The sequence below is a fragment of the Panthera pardus genome, unplaced genomic scaffold (assembly GCF_024362965.1).
Source record: "Panthera pardus isolate Hobbes unplaced genomic scaffold, ASM2436296v1 HiC_scaffold_12, whole genome shotgun sequence".
NCBI lineage: Eukaryota > Metazoa > Chordata > Mammalia > Carnivora > Felidae > Panthera > Panthera pardus.
The window spans coordinates 37,256,979-37,274,438 of NW_026526677.1; the positions used below are offsets into that span (position 1 = coordinate 37,256,979).

A 17,460-nucleotide genomic window follows, 5' to 3' on the forward strand; every position below is an offset into this window, starting at 1 on the left:
CTGAAACAGTGAAATACTTTTATATAACTATCATATTAAGATGTAAAATGCTAAAACCACTGCTTCTTAATTTTAATCATCAGACAATATGACTGGTAACAAAAAGTTGTATATTATCATATAGCCCCTTTGTTAACATGCTGCATGTTTTTTAAAACATCTATATGTGATACTGTGGTTCCACCAATTGTATTTGGAATGTAATTAATAGTTTTCACATACATAGTTTGTTATAAATTCTGTATTGCCTTATGGGGACATAAATATACATTTTTCCTATATAAAAATTGAGTTTGGCCATCTCTTTAACAAAATTGTATCTTCACGGAGTATTGAATAATTAGAACTTGGGTGAATGGTTAGGGAAACCATGACGCTCTTATCTCTGGCATGAATGAGAACAACAGAGCTAAAGGCTATTTGGTATGTTCATACAATCCCTGAATTTACAGATAGGCATGTTTCTTTTTCTATACTCTAAAGGAGAAATGATAATAGTCTCCTGTTGCCTTAGAGAAATACAATAATGTAAGAGTTCTAGCTGTCATCCTTTGTACCCCAGGAGAATTGACATAAGCTTTGAGGTTTTTTTTCCAACAGTCTGACTTGTAAATCTTCAGTAGGAATTATAGTACACCCTTAGAAGAAAAAGTAACTTGTCAGTTTTAGGTTTGAATAATATCTGCATAAATAGGTTAGTAAGAGAGAGGTAGGTAGATAGGCACACCTATCTGCGTTGACATTTAAGGTGTGTGTGGTTATTTTGTTTTGTTTTTAACACTTTCAAACAAGCATCTCAAATTCCCCTACTACATGTGCTTTAAGCTGATTCAACTGTGACACCATAGCCATTTTCTTTGATATTCTCAAAAACCACTAGGAAGGCATCTGTGTATTTCATAGACTTTGAACAAGTTTTGGTTTGATTCAGAGAAGTTTGTTTCGAAAACTCAGTTAAAATTTCTCATATGACATGGCTTTTTGTTTTTCTATTCTTCCAGATATGTTTCATCTTGCAAATATTACCTCTAAATATGACTATTATGGTCTGACCTGAACATGATACTTTTATTGTAGCCCAGATTGCATTGCCTATTTTTTCAAGTTTATTTATTTTGAGGTGGGGTCCAGGGGAGACATGCACGAGTTGGAGAGGTACAGAGAGAGATAGGGAGAGAGAGAATCCCAAGCAGGTTCCACACTGTCCGCACGGAACCTGCTTCAGGGCTCGAATTCATGAACCGTGAGATCATGACCTGAGCTGATGTCATGATTCACCCAGGCTCCATGCATTGCCTATTTTTATAGCACCATACTTGGTTTGGGTTTCAAATCAATGTCCTCTAGTCACAGGTTTGAGCCAACTTTTGCAAGTACTTCAAACTTAACCTCAAATGGAACTAAGTAGTTTTGCATACAAACTCTTTCTAGGCTATTTCTCTGAAATCTGTTTTTCTCACATCAGTCAGAAGTCAAGGAGTTATCCTAAACTTCCTATTCTACCTAATTCCTAGGGTGCCCTTTTCTTATCCTACATTTCTCAGATAGGTTATTAGTAACAGACATACTTAAAGTAGGTTAAAAAAATACCAAGTGTCTTGTGTAGATAATTCTTAGGTATCTACACACAAATTTGTAGAACTAATGAGTTTAGCAAGGCTGCAGAATACCAAATCCATATATGAAAATGTCAATGCTATTTCTACAGGCAAGTAATAAGTAATCTGAAAATTAAGAAAATTCAATTACAGCATCATCACATAGAATAAAATACTTAGGAAAAAAGTAAAAGATCTGAACTAAAAGCTACAAGACATAGTTGAGAAGTTAAAAAAAAAAAAACAAAACCCTAAATGTTTGGGACCTAAACCATTGGGACCATGGTTTAGAAGACTCAGTATTGTCAAAATTGCATTCTGAAATTGATCGATAAATTCAGTGCAAAATCCCAGCAAACTTTTTTCAGAGAAATTGACAAAATGATCCTAAAATTTACATGGAAATGCAAGATTTATAATAGTGAAAACAATTTAGGAAAAAGAACATAGTAATTTTCACTAAGGAGTCAATGAGTAAGAGCAATCTACATTTGGTCATTTCCTTCTGAATGCAGTCTCGTTTTTCCATATCCTTGTTGAATTCCCTTCAGCTAGCAGCTAGACCTCAAGGTCAATTGTGACCACGTTCTTAGCAACACCTAAAAGATCATCATAGATGTTGTATAAGCAGAAAGAATGATGCCACCCTACCCCAAATATGTTCACATACTAATCACTGGACCCTGGAAATAAGTTACGTTACATGGCAAAAGGTATTTTGCAGACCTTAAAATGGAGAGATTGCATTACGTTATCTAGGTGGACCCATTCTGATCACATGGATTATTATTTTTTTTAATTATGTTTTTTAATGTTTGTTTTTGAGAGAGAGCAAGCAAGGGAGGGGCAGGGAGAGGGACACACAGAATCTGAAGCAGGCTCCAGGCTCTGAGCTGTCAGCACAGAGCCCAAAGTGGGGCTTGAACTCATGAACCCTGAGATCATGACCTGAGCCAAACGACTTTGGCCAAACGCTTAACCAACTGAGCCAACCCAGCGCCCCTCGCATGGGTTCTTAAAAGCAGAAAATCTTTCTACCTGTGGTCAGAGAGATGTAAAGAAAGAAGTCTCGTTGAGATACTCTATTGTTGGCTTTGAAGATAGAGGAAAGAGAACATGAGCAAAGGAAATCAGCCTCTAGAACGTGGAAAAAGCAGGGAAACGAATTCTCTCCTAGACTCCTCAGAAGAAGCACAGCCCTGCTGACATCTTTATGTTAGCCCAGTGAGACCATCTCAAAGTTCTGGCCCATAGAACAATAACATAATAAATTTGTGTTGTTTAAGCCACTACGCTTCTGGTAATTTAGTACATTAGCTAGAACATCCAATAAAATAGATGAAGGGATTAATATGATTTTTGTTTACCTATACATATTTTAACTAAATGAAATTAATTTTAATTTTTAAGGACATAGATACGTTTGTGGGAAGAAATTAAGCACAGGAGAAAGTTTTGAGGAAAATACTATTGCCAATTACTATATAGAGAAATTCAGTGCTAACGTGAGTTTAGTAACATAAAAGTCAAATCACTCAATGTCTGTATTTTAAAAGATATTACAATTACTACTGTTCCAAGGTGATTTTATCTCTGATAAAACTTTAATTTTAATTGTTTTTTCCCAGCATAATTACAACCCCATTTCTAGTACCACTAAACTTCACAATGAACAGGTTGTGTGTACTTTGACTAAATCAGTCATGTGACAAATTGAGATATTTCCTGACTTTCTGGAGCAGGAGAGGTGGATTTTTTTATCGTAGAAGAATGAGGGAATGACATTAACTCTGCCTATACTTATTAAACTCAAGGCGGCAGTTAAGGGATTACCTATGATAATATTTTGTTTTTCTGCTAAGGGGAACAAACAATGCTAACACTCAAAAGTGAAGAAGCACTAGGTAACCCTAATGCGACTCTTTCTAGAACTCTGAGGGAAAGTTGCCATTTGAAGATTATTTTTATTTCAGAATGAAGCACTAATATAGAGACATAATTTTTTTTAATTTATCTTTTTAATTCTTGAATCAGTGAGGACAATAGTTTGCTGTTTATGGGTACACAACAGCCCTGTCCTAGGTATACAAGGGTATACATATGTCTGTAACATCAGCTACAGTGAATTTACTTTACTAGACAGCATAGCAAAGTAGGATTAACTAAAGGTATATTTTCATAAGAAAATGCTTTAAAATAACATGAAGTCAATGAACATTGGACTGTACAATTTATTCTGTCAAAATATAAACGTATGTCAGCTTATGTGTGTGAAATACACTAAGTCGGTCTCAACACAGCCATGTGCTTAGGAATGTGTGAAACACTTCATAAGCAATTCTCTAAGGGGTGTACTGAAAACTTCCAAAAGTACCCCAGATATTTGGTCATAGATAAGGAATAAACTTTAAGGCAATCTTCCAAGTGAATGTAAACTTTTCTGAAGTGGCCTTTCTAGTAAAGTGTTACGGTTATGAACACTCTGTACTTATTTGTAGTGCTGTTGAATATTTTTAGTAGCACGTTATCAAACTAATTGTCACTTTTTAAAAATTAGCTTAAAAATCCTGCAATTATAAAAATGTCTGGGGTGCTTTTACTTTGTAGACATAAAGCAGGCACTTTCTGTTGACTTATCTATAAATCCTAAATATTTTCTTCTAATAGTTTTTATCTCTAGCTAGAATTGTACTTCTAGTACTGTGTACTAAATCCTGTGTTCACATATCAAGAAATAATAATTTGCCTACAATTTTTCTAGTTTAAATCTGAGCCTAGAATTTCTTTTAATTGGTCATGTTCTACAGAAGCATCAAAATAAATAGTGCTACTCTTTGAACATTTTTCAATAATAATGGCATTTTTCTGGCTGTTATGCCTTTTTCCAAAGTAATTGTCAGAGCATGTGAACTAAACTAACTACACTGGAGAAATGGGTACAGGCCATTAGGAGAGTCCCCTTGTAGTGACCAACTAGTTTTACTTAATCTCCTTCTTAGCCTTATAATTGGCAGAGACGACCAGGTAATTATCTGGATTCATGTCCTTAAGAGTTGGAGATTTGCTCTGGATGGGGGATGTTTTGCCATCCACACGGGAGATCTGCAGCATCCGGCAGGGGTCGTGTTTCAACAAATACCCTGCAAAAGTTTCCCATCCTCCTCCCACACGGACCATGACATGTTTGTTGTGCAGCATCTGAAATGAAAGAAGAGCAAAAGGATTAAATTCTGAGAATTCTTACAGTATCTTAAACCAACTTTCATTTTTAGCACTGTTACTGTCTTCTGTCTTGTTTTTTTATGCCCCATTGTTTTCCTACTTGGTGCACAGTGCCTGAGTTAGCATACAGTATATGAAAGAAGCTTTGTTTTTCCCATGCAAGTGGATCATGGGTACACATCCCCAGGACCCAGCTTTGCCCTGCTATGGGAATCCGGGTTTATGTATAATCCCTTGTTTGGTTGGATGTGTATAGAGGCTTCTGTCTGACATCTGATGTTCCGTTACAGCCTCATCACTTCCCCCACTGTCTCTGCCCACTGCCCGTTTTCTGCCCACTGTCTCAGATAAGTGCTTCATTCTTCCCACCAAGTTATTCCCCTCTGAACGAGGACTCAAAAGACCATGGAAATGTCTCTCTTGAAAATAATTGTTAATAATCACACAAATGCTCAATACGAAATGGAAAGGAAATGCACTCAGAAAAACTGAAGTCTTCTCCAGTCACTGAGCCCTTCAAGGCAAGATGTTGTTGAATGGCCAAACATTTATATTTTCCTTTACTCTTATTCTTTCTAATTACTTTAGAATACATCTTTAAAAAAAAAAAAAAACTTACCTTCAGGCCTATGTCACATATCTAGATTTCCAGGTAACAGACTACATATTGAAAAAGTGAAGAATGTATGGTTCTTTTTATCAATAAAAACATGTCAGAGCTGTAGACGTCTGGCATGAAGAGCCAAAGACGTTTATCTTGGCTTTTTTCAAATATCAGAAAAGGTAAGATAAAGGGGAGATGTTGCTCCATAATCAGAGATCCTGTTGACTCTGTTCCATGCCCGTGATGTTAAGAATACATACTGGCAGTGTAGTCTTGGTAAGGACAGATAGTTGGGTGAGGAGATTTGGGGAGTCACTTACATTGCAGAGCCTGTAAAATCTATTTGAATTCCTCTTGCTGTGTCAGTTTGAGATCTGGAGTTTGTTTGACTCCCATCAAGTGAAAGATGACATATACTTACTGCTTTCATTCACCTGTTGAGAATCTGATGGAAATTCTGGACTCTCTTTTCAGATGTCTGTATCCACAAAATTTTGCATGTGTGTTTAGGGGGTTCACAGACTCCCAGAAATCCATCCATGGACTCCAGCTAAGAAATCCTGATTCATGTGGTTGACATGAAGCAGTTTCAAATATTGTGGAAAGTAACAAAAATGTGCTGGATATCCATAGAAACCATAAGACTCATAAGAAAATGAAGTTAAATGTAACTCGACTGGTTATTCTCATTTAGAGAATTAGAATTATAATTAAGAATAGAATTAGAATAGAAAGGACCTTCAGAAACATCTAGCTAGAAGTTTTAAACCTATTTTAGCATCAGAATCTATTCATTAAAACCTCAATGGGAATCCCTGTAACATAAAGCAGACAAAAGGAGTCAGGATTCAGCTGTAACCATTTTGCCTTCCCCAGTCCTGCCAGTGGTACCGTGTTCTTGTTTTTCTGATGAAGATCCTGAGGCCCAGATCTTTGGTGTGATTTGCTTTGACTAGTATCTGGATTTCCTGACTCCAGTCTAATACTTGTCCCACCAACAGTTCTTTGTAAAGCAAAATCCATCAAGGCTTTTATAATTTGACTGACCTAGTTCCATTCCCACAAACTCCTGTGTGTGCCTCTACTGCCTGCTTCCAAAACTTGGAGTGGCTGGGACAAAAATTACAAAGGCGGGCATCAAAACAGTACTCTGACCCTTTCTCCCACTGTTCTAGAGAACAGCTTGGCATATTGTTGAAGTTCTGGCATACCCCGCCCCCCAGCCCTACAAATTACATTTAAGAGTTTTCCTCTAAACATCCTTGGTATGAATGCCTGGCAGAATGCCCAAATTCACTTGACTGTGTGAGCTGACTATTTCAACCAGAAAGAGCTACCAGTCAGTATAGTTTTTAAACAATTAGCTAACGCTGGAAAACAGTGAAAGAAATGTTTTTCCGCCTGGCATATAAGGTCATTTAGGTACAAACCCTTCTCGCAGATTCTTTAATAAATCCACGCATGCGTAGTGGATCCAACAGGAAGCAGAGTTATACTGAATGTGACTAACATAGGGATTAAATTTCTGCCCACCCCCTCCCTCATGTCATTTCAATAACTAATCAGCAAGCTGTAATTCTCCAAGAAGGCCAGTGGTCAAACTGAACAACAGTTTCAGGCATGGGGTTAAGATTTCATGGCCATAAGCATTTACATCCTTGATTATAGAGATTTAAATTCCATGCCTTACCTTAGTTTGTGCTAAGTCTCAAGAAAAAAAAAAAAGGAAAGAAAACACCCATCCCCATCTCCATAAACCAAACCCCTACTGTTTAACCTAAAAGCAAATTAACCTGCTATAAACCAAACTACTCTCAGCTCTTCCCTCCCTCCCCACCCAGTGCTTGCCCTACAAAACCCCAGCCTTGGTTGAAGTGTATAATCTTCCTTCAGAATCAGCGCAGAGCCACTGAGCTCCTTCTGGAAGAACTCCTTTCATCTCAGGAATGGGTGACATTAGGTCAGTTGCAGTCAATTGATCCTTTTGCTTTTTGGTTTTGGTCAGCGGCATTTCCTGTTCCTCCTAATATTATCAAACGCGCCACTCATCTCTGTCCTCATCATTCTATGGATGGCATCTAGCATGTCATCAGACATGGTTTTCTCCCTCAGCACCTCCACCGGCTTATTTACTCCAGCCTATATTTACCCTTTTCTCCACTTTCCTCATCACAGAAAGAAGTCCCTCTGTCCAAAGTCAACTCCTCCCTATATATCCTAATTCCCGTTACCACTATGCAGAAGCTCCTATCAGACATCACATCACTCACCTCTCTCTCCAACTTATTGTATAATGGTCCTTATCCCCAAGCCTCTCCCACTCTCATACAAAGCAAAACTCTGCTCCTTCCATCCCAGGCTACTTTGTTCTCCTATCTTTGCCTTACCTCTGAGCTTTCTGGTAAGTTTACACGTGATGTCTTCATTTCCAACTTCCTAGTCACTGTCTGACCCACTACACGTTGCTTCTGCCCCCACCTCTTAACTGACTGCACAGTGAAGAGAATCATGGCTTCCGGGATTGTTGAATCCAATGGATGGTCCTTAATCCTTATCTGTCTTGATCTTATCAGATACTGAGGTATCTGATAGTATTGACCATTCCTTCCAGGAAACTCCCTACTCCTTTATTCTCTGTGACAAGACTCTTTACTGGACCTCCTGTTACCTCTCTCATACTTTCTCTGCCTCTTTTCAGGGTTCTGTTTTCTTCTGCCTACTTTTAAGCTTTGCTGCGTGCAGAGGATCGCACTGCCTCTAGCCTTGGGGGAGTCTGATCCATTTAGTAAAGCCATTCCCACCAAAGGGACTTCCATAAATGCCTGTTTGATTGTCTTCTGCCTAAATGCCTTCACTAGCTCCCTCTCTCCTATAGGCTAATATTCAATTCTCTTTGTTTGCATACATTATTCACCAAGACCACTCCTGTCAGCCTCACCTGTCCTTCCCTGAGCTCTGGGACTCGTGAATTATTTTAGTTCTATGTTCCCAGACAACACAGCCTTTCTTCCATGCTTTTGCATATTTGCCCCTAAATGTGGAGTGTCTTTTCTGTCTTGCCCTCCCTACTTACCTGGACCGCAAACATCAATTCAAACGTCACCTCCACCTGAAAAATTTCCAACAATCATCCACCTTACCAGATAAGTGAATGCTTCCTTGCTGTATGCTGTTTAGATGACACAATTTCAATTGTTTTAGTCTACTTTAATTGCTAATTTACCTGTGTGCTTCTTTTAATAACATGCGAGCTCTCCAAAAAGAGTGATGATGTGCTTCTCATTTTTTTTTAATCTCCCATATGTAGGCTCAGAACAGTATCAATATTGTGATATTAATACTCTTTCATATATACTTCCACAGGCTCTACTTAACTTTGCCTAACTGATGACGTCATTTTCAGCATTACTCCATTTTACAGATGGCAACACTGATGCTCTGAGAAGTGCTGCTCTTAAACCACCTGGGCAAGATCACAGCACAAATCTGGGACAAGACCCATTTTCCCATTCTGCCACACCCACTGACTCCGTTAAGCTCTTCAATGTGGATTTCCATACCTGCTTAGTTACTTACAAGTGAAATTTAGCACAAACAAGGAATTATCAGTGTCAGAAATAGTAACAAGCAGCTTAAGCAAATCAAATGCTCACATAAAATGATTTATGGGGCTATGTTCTAATAAACCCTATATGAACATCAAATTTAATTTCAGAAGATTATACTGTAGTGGCCCTAATTACTTTAGAAATAAACATGTGTCAAGTGCAGGTAATAGGATAGAATACACTTATAGCCAGGCATCTGTTGGCATAAGTAGGACTAGACTTTGATTCTCTGTTCGGTTACAGCTCCTTTACTTATGATGCTTCACAATGTTGAACAATTTTGTGTTCTCCGTTCCAAAAGATAACTCCTCTTGACTGGTAGCCTCACAAGTGAACTGAGTATTTAATAGTGGTTATCCATGCCGCTGTTTGTGGCCTTTCTTCTCAAGCAAAGAAAAAGAATTGCTACAAATCTCCAATACTATGTTGCAAAGCCGAATGTTGCCCCATCAGGCCTATTCCGGCTCTTCCTAGTTTTTACAACCTGCCTCATTCCTCACGGTGCCTTTGATCCTTCCAAAAGTGAAGAAGGTGAAGAAGATTCATCACCAACGTAGCACAACTTAGCAACATCTCTCAATGCTGAAGGGGCGGGGGGGGGGGGGGGGGGGGGGAAGACCCCAAAACAGTAACAAAAATCTGTCTCAACATTTCTCCCAGTGGCCTTCATGAAGTTTAAGCAGATCTGGACTGTTGCAGATACTGTAAATATTTTATTTTTTTATTTATTTTTTATTTTTTTTTAATGTTTATTTTTGAGAGAGAGGGTGGGGGAGGGGCAGAGAAAGAGGGAGACACAGAATCCAAAGCAAGCTCCAGGCTTCGAGCTCTGACCTGTCAGCACAGAGCCCAATGCAGGGCTCAAACTCACAAAATGAGATCATGACCTGAGCCGAAGTCAGACCCTTAACTGACTGAGCCACCCAGGTGCCCTGAATATTTTCTTTTTTGATGTCTATGAGTGACATACATTCCTTGCCCAAGAAAAGAGCCAGAATGCCTCAAAGGTATGTTTTTGTTTTTGTTTTTAATAATTTGGTAATGGGAGAAAACATTTCCATTCGTGTCAAGGGCATTTTGCTTTATGCCTTTTCCCATCATAATGCTTAATTATGTGTTGTTTTCTAACGAGGCCTCTTCCTACATGCCAGCAAAAGGGAACTTTTTCTCCTTAGATGACACAGTCATAATAGTAGAGCACCCACTGTGTGCCAGGTAATCTACAGATTTGCCTTGTTAAAATAAGAAAGATAAAAAGAAACACTGAGGTCACTGGCAATGCTCTCATTTCACAGGCAGACAGAGGGTCACCCAGGAGGCTCCCCAGGGCCACACTAGAAATCACTTCTTTATTCCCCATCTAGTACACAGCCTGACAGTTGAAGAGCTATACTCCTCCCCAAACTATTACTCTAAAGATGAATCCTATATTTAAAGGTGGGTGAATCACTTAATATATTGACCCAGCAATGGTTCGTGACACGTCAGGTAAGTCCTCGCTTTGTTTTTTCAGATGCAATGCACATTTTGTTAGGTTACAATATGCAGCCTAAAGCCTGCTTTCTAGCACCACCTTTCAATCTTACTTTCCTAACACTGTAGGGAAAAAAATTATAACCAAAAAGTTCTGTGGTTCATCCACACACTAATTCAAAGGAAAAAAATGGGTTGAAAGGAAACACATTAATTCTCCCATATTAAGTTAGATCACAATGGAAAATTTTAAAGTTGTAGAAATGATTAATCAACCGCTCCCTACAAACGCTGTGATCACTGCGGTATAAGGGGTCCAGTGCTCTGGCTCTTACGATGTAATAGGATTTCAGAAAGGAGATTTTCTTTTCCCTAATCTTATAGCTTGGAGAGACATTCTGGAATCACATCATGTATAGGTCTTAAGGAGCTTAAAGCAAGAAAAGTATGTTTTTCTTCCTGCGGACACTAGTCTTTCGAAACAGAAATACATCAACTCACGTTTTTTGGATAAGGCACAGCTGATATCTATGTAAATCACAGAAAATCATACGTTTGACTAAATGAAAAAGAAATGGCCATGTAACAGAGCCAGAAAATAATATGGATTTATTGGTGATGCATTTGTTGTCAAGATGGCCAAGCTATCTATAGCTATATTATATAAATCATAAACAAAAATAAACAAGAGCAGGACATGTCTTTTAATAAACATAATTTAAAGTTAAATGCTTCTGGAGCACCTGGGTGGCTCAGTCGGTTGAGCGTCTGACTTCAGCTTAGGTCATGATCTCACCATCCATGAGTTGGAGACCCGCGTCAGGCTCTGTGCTGACAGCTCAGAGTCTGGAGCCTGCTTCGGATTCTGTGTCTCCCTCTCTCTCTGCCTTCCCCCTGCTCATGCTCTGTCTCTCTCTCTCCCAAAAATAAAGTTAAAACACATTTAAAAATTTTAAATAAATAAATAAAGGTAAATGTTTCATATTCATATTTGGTAGCTTGATTTCATCAATTCCCCAGCACAGATCTGCGAGAATGTTCACATCTGTCCTAAATCATAATTCCTATGAAAAGTTTCAGGCGTCTCCACCTTCTCAGCAAAACACTGACAAATCTCTTTCATTCAGATTTGAATCTTGTGTTTGTGACCTTGAAAACTGGGGGAGAGGAATATATGTCATATTCTCTGTATACCAAGGTCATCAGCCCCTGAGGATGTGAAAGCTTCCCAGCAGGATGCCCTCATCCTCTCTCACACTTCACCAACCTAGCCTTTACTTCAGGGCCAGAGTGGCCATTCCAAAGGGAAAATCTGATCATGCTACGGCCTTGCTTAAGAACCTGTGCATGGGTCTCCATTGTCTGTAGTGCTTCTCAGCCATTTTTAGCTCCAGCTCACCTGAAGAATATGACTCATTCTCATGAGCACAAGAAGTCTGTGGCAAAGATTCTGAAAGAGCAGTGGTGTGAATGCAGGTGTGTGTGTGTACAGGTGTGTGGGACCAGGGCAGAATCTGCATCTTGAGGGTGGGCAGAAGCATACATAATTTGAAGAAACCATTTGTCAGCAATTCTGATACCCCCTGTCCTACCTCTGCCCCTCCCCATCCCGCTATGAGAACAACTAGCCTGACACACAAAGCACTTCATGGTTCAGCTACTGTTCCTTCCCCACCTTCTTTCTCATTCCGCCTTAAAGACCACATACCGTTGTGTAGGTTGTGCATTGCACAATGATGCAGCTACTGTGTGGCCCTACTTGTCTGTGCCCATACCTACACTCCAAATTGCATAACCCACAAAATTTCTGGACTCCTTGGAATCCCCTAAAGATTTCATGCCTTTCTACATCCACATTCACCAGGTGAATTAAAGTGAGTCCCTTCCTATGGCCATTCAATAAATATGTGTTGAGTGCCCGGCAAGGTTATTCCTTACTAAATTCATGCCCTGAGGGCTGACTACAGTGCCAACACCACAATGGGCACTCAATAAATGTTTGTTTAATGAATGCCTAAGCAATGTTAATGCCTACTAATGCTCCACCAGGGCATCACTGCCTTTATGGAATATTTTTGCACTCTCCAACCTTTAGATTACTTCTTTTGGACCTTGAGATTTTCCTTCACAAACTTCAAGCATAGAACCTGTCATATTTTGTTGCCTATTTTCTTGTCCATATTTCTCTAATTCCCTGTGACCTCTCTAAAAGGTCACATCCTATTCAGCTTTGTACACCGGACAACAATTGTAGTGTGTGATATGTAGAACACATTACTTATTTACAGAAAAGAAAAAAGGGAAAAGATGAAAATGATTGGTCTTTATGAGGGAGAGTCTGAAAAACACCAGGATGTGAATGATAATCCACCTTAACCACTGCTTAGAGAATTCCTTTGAGAGAAAGATACATTTTGGGTCAAAGACCCAAAGTAACAGGAATCATACAGGAGAGAGGGAGGGTGAATTGAGCATCAGAGCAATGGAAGGAGAGAGAGAAAGGAGAAGGGGAATGGAGGAGAGAAGAAGAAAATCTCCCAAATGACTCCAAAATCAAGTATACCATTGTCTTCATTATCGCCCTTCACAAGTTCTCATTACATTTGGAATGCATGTTTTAGAAATATCACTCACTATAGTAACAAATTACTCACTACAAATTGCAGCCCCTCCTTTTTCTCTATTCATATTTAAGTGTTAAAATGCTTGGGTCTCTCAGCATAACTCTAGCTCTCATTAAGCCCTCCCCCACGTAACTGACCACAATGGCTCCTATTTCTGCCCAATCTGTTAACCGCTCTTCTCCACCACAGCCATCCCTTTAAGAGACAACCATCTCTGACACTGACTGCCTAGAGGAGTAAGCCACCTAAATTCAAATCAGTTCAGCCTCCTGGGATATCATATGCTTCCTAATACCTCCTTGTCAACCCCGTTCACTGTGTGTTTTTACAAGCCATCATAACTTGAGTGAAAATATTGTGTTTAGAACGCAGTCATCTGCTCTCCAGAGAAAGAGTGTTAAATTAATTTATAGGACAACAGACTCTGTCATCAACTGGTATTATCCTGAAATGGCATATGCTCAAAATTGGGCCACTGGGAATTCAGCTGGCTGCCTAAGGTACATGGACACATGGAGGAGAAAAGTGGCAGGTGTTCAGTCGCTAGTCCGCCATGTTGAAAGCCTGCTACCTGCATCTTCAAGGTAAGTGATAAGGTCACCTGGTAATAGGGCGAGTGAGGCTCTGTTTACCACAGATGCCCTAGTAGACTTCTTTGTCAAAGGTTGGGGATTCATCTCAACCTCTCTAGCTATTTGAAATTATAAATGGCTAAATACTCCTCAAATAGACAAGCTTCTGGAATTACCACTTTGTTGTTTACAAAACATTTTTCATAGGTGTTATCTCACTTCTATCTTCCTAATAATCTTTTATGCCTTTTTCTTAGATTAAGCTTCAGAGAGATGTGGTCACCACCAACTATCTGTATAACTCTAAGATATTATTTAATCTCTCTGTGCCTCCCTTGCTCATCTGTAGAATGTTTCTAATACAGTTTTTTGGATAAATATATGTTAGCATGTAGCAACGTCGCCTGGCACATGATATTCAACAGTAGCCTGCCATTGCTTTTGTTATTAAAATTATTATTAAAATAATAATAATGTTATTGCAATGATGATGGTGAGCTTCTTACAGGCTTCATTTCAGTTAATTCCTGCAACAGCTCTAAGTGGTTTGCATTACTATCCACACCTACAGATGAGAAAATGGCAGTTCCAGAAAGGTTAAGTACATCTCCCAAAGTCACCTAGCTAGGAGTTGACAAAGTTTAGATTGGAACCTGAGTCTCTTTGACCGCAAAGATAATACACATTACCACTTAACTATATGCCCTAAAGGGGCTTTGCCAGGGGTCATGACTGTCTGGCTTCTTATCTAGACTATTTCCATGGACAACACTTCTTTTTTCTAAGAATATGTGTTATGGTGTCTCCATTGATGATCATATCGCTCAACTCTAAATGTACCTGGCACCAGAAAAGAGAAGGTGTTTTAATATGTGGTTAGGAGAATTTATTTGCATTTGAACCTGATGTTTCACCCATACAAAAATGTTGAAATTAGGTACACCAGAGTGCTTGGCTGTTGGTTCCACACTGTAAAAGGAAACTCTATGGGAGAGACCCCTGACAGTCTGCAAAGTACTTTCTCTTAAGTTATTTCATTTTATCACACCTGCCCAGTTGTTCTGCAGGCTAGTATTACTGTTCCCATTGCACAAATGGAACCTCAGAGAGGTTAGGTAGGTGGCTCACAGACACACAGCAATAACACAGCCCTAGTCTTTAGATTCCCAGTTTTGTGATCTGTTGTCTTCAGTAACAAAATCATACATTAAGGAGAATACAATCCTCAAACCCTCATTTGAAGGCTAAACCACTCAGTGACAATGGTGACAAACCATCCTCCAACATGAACGGGGCCTTGAGTCTGGCTTTTGGGGCTGGCCAGAAAAAAATTCTTGGCTTGCTTTTGTTGTTTCCCTCTGGGAGAAGGAAAGTGAATAGTTCACTTCCCAGGCTCGTTGTAGACAAATGAGACTCAGTAGCTTCTTTCTGGAAGCAAATATGAGAAGAGCAGCTTGCAGATGAATGTAACGATCGACTGGCAGAATGTTCCATTTGCATCTGCTTGGAAATATGTGTAGGAGTACTTACTGCCAACTGCCTGTCAGTTCTTATCGACTTGTTATGTAAGGTCTCCATTTTCCCAGATCTGCACCAAATGGAATTAAGAAGGCTTAGCTGCAATCTAATTACCAGTCTACAGCACCATTTCAGACAGGAAAGGCAAAGTTATGATAAATATTTTATGGAACACTCAGCACAATGAAAGCAACGAGGCAAAAATGCTGGTGGTGGAAAGGAAAGAGCTGGCTAGAGGAAGGATTCAGTTGGGCAACTGAATCTAGATTTCATCCACCCCAAAGACGCAACACCTTCGGCAAGGGGAGCTGGGCTCCAAGGGGCAATGAAAACCCATTCCTTCCACTGATCAAACGGGTTCAAGTCTGTCTGAGTCAATCTGAGTTCTCATTCTTTCATCGAAACACTAATACCAAAACCCAACAGCACCAAGACAGCCAAAGACAGCACAGTCTTTTTCGTGACAGTGATACACTTCAGTGGTTCCCAACCCGGTGTCCTCCTGGGTCCTGAAAGGCAACAACAGCGTCTGTAATGCGGACACTGGAAAAACTATTACTTTGCTACTGTTTTTAATGGATCTTTAGTATATTGGTAGAAAAACGGAAAATAAAGTATTAATAAATACAGTTAGATCTTTTATATCGACAAAATATTTGAAAACATGAGTCTCTTTCTTCTCAAAGCCCCATTCAAATGAAAGGCAAGGAATAAAAATGTGCTCAAGTCACAGGACAAAGGGAAATTGAGGGGATATTACAGTAGAGAAGAAAGGCCAACACATTTTTAGAGGATGGAAAACAGAGGGATGAATTGTAACCAACTAAGAGTGGAGAGAATTGAAATTCAAAGCCTGAAATGACAGCTTGCCCAAAAGAAGCAAGTCAAACCATGCCTTGAAAGTATAGGAAATTCAGGTTTTAGAATCACCAGGTACTTCCATCAGGTGAGGAGAGATGTGCAGCTGAAAAAAGGAGAATTGGTTGAACGCCAGTCTAAGGACTGGTTAGATTTACTGCACCCCACCTCAGATTTGCTATGCCTGTGACAGTATCCCATAGTGTAAATGACTGTGTCATCTCAGCAGGACACTGAAGGTTTATCTTTGCAGAAATTGAATCAGAGATGCTCCAGGCTAGGGAATGTTACAGGAACCAAATGGAGAGATGGGTAAATACATGATAAAGCAAAGGCAGCAAAGTGCTCATTATAGAACCCAGATGGTCGTTCTGTGGGTATTCTGTGTATGTTTGAAATTTCTCACTATATAATGTTAGAGGAAAACTTCATCCTGAACCCAACTGTTCTCCCCATCTCCATTCCTAAATCCAAATTTCCTCCATCTTACCTGGATTACTGTAATAACCCTCCAACTGCTCCTCCTGCTTCTGCCCTTGCCCCTCAGTACATTCTCAACAGAGAAACTAGAGCATCTTGTTAAAACAGAAGTTACTGTATGTTACAACTCCACTCAAAACGCTGTGTGGCTCCCCATTTCACTGGGCGTAAACTCCAGAGTGCTTCCAATGCCGTCTGTGTTCCCATGTGATCTGGACTCCTGTTATCTCTGACTTCATGTCCTCCCACAGGCCGCTCCCATGCTCTGTCACAGCCTATTGGCCTCCTTGCTATTTCTCAAACACTAGAAGGCCACTTCAGGCATGCTCTTGACTTGGTGTTCCTTCTGTTCAGAAGACATTTTGCCCAGATAACTGCAGAGCTAACCCCTCACCTCCTTCACGCCCTTGACACTGTCTCACCTCCTCAAAGAGGCTTACCCTAACCACCCTTTTAACATTGTAGTCTCTGCTCCTGGCACCCTCAATCTGCCTTATCCTGACCCACTCTTCCTTCCCCACCCGAGCATGGCACTAATCACTTTCTAGCAAGCTCTATAACTTACATATTTATTATGTTTATTGTCTATAAATTATTGTCTATACAATATAAAGCTTCCCAATCAAAGTTGCCAGATTTGTGATATAAAAATACAACAAACCCAGTTAAATTTGAGAGTCAGATAAACAACAAACATTCTCTAGGTATAAATATTTCCCTTACAATATTTGGAAAATAATATATTAAAAAATATTTGTTGTTTGCCTGATATTAAGTAGATTATCTGTATTTAATCTGGCAACCCTAAACTTCCCCAACCACACAAAAACAAGCACTCACAGAGTAACATAAAGGTCTTCGAGGGAGTCAGGGTTCATCTGTGTTTTTCTCTGATATATCTTT

At 39.5% G+C, this 17,460-nt stretch overlaps 1 protein-coding gene across 4 annotated transcripts in view; it reads right to left on the bottom strand.

The window, feature by feature from the left end:
* Positions 1-3,751: 3,751 nt before the first annotated feature.
* GAS2 (growth arrest specific 2) overlaps positions 3,752-17,460 on the bottom strand; it is a 130,363-nt gene continuing 116,654 nt past the window's right edge. For all 4 annotated transcript variants that reach the window (XM_019456549.2, XM_019456547.2, XM_019456548.2 and 1 more), the window contains exon 8: positions 3,752-4,796. In XM_019456549.2, the coding sequence (XP_019312094.1) occupies positions 4,578-4,796 (219 nt within the window). In that variant the 3' untranslated portion in view covers positions 3,752-4,577. The remainder of the gene's footprint in view (positions 4,797-17,460) is intronic.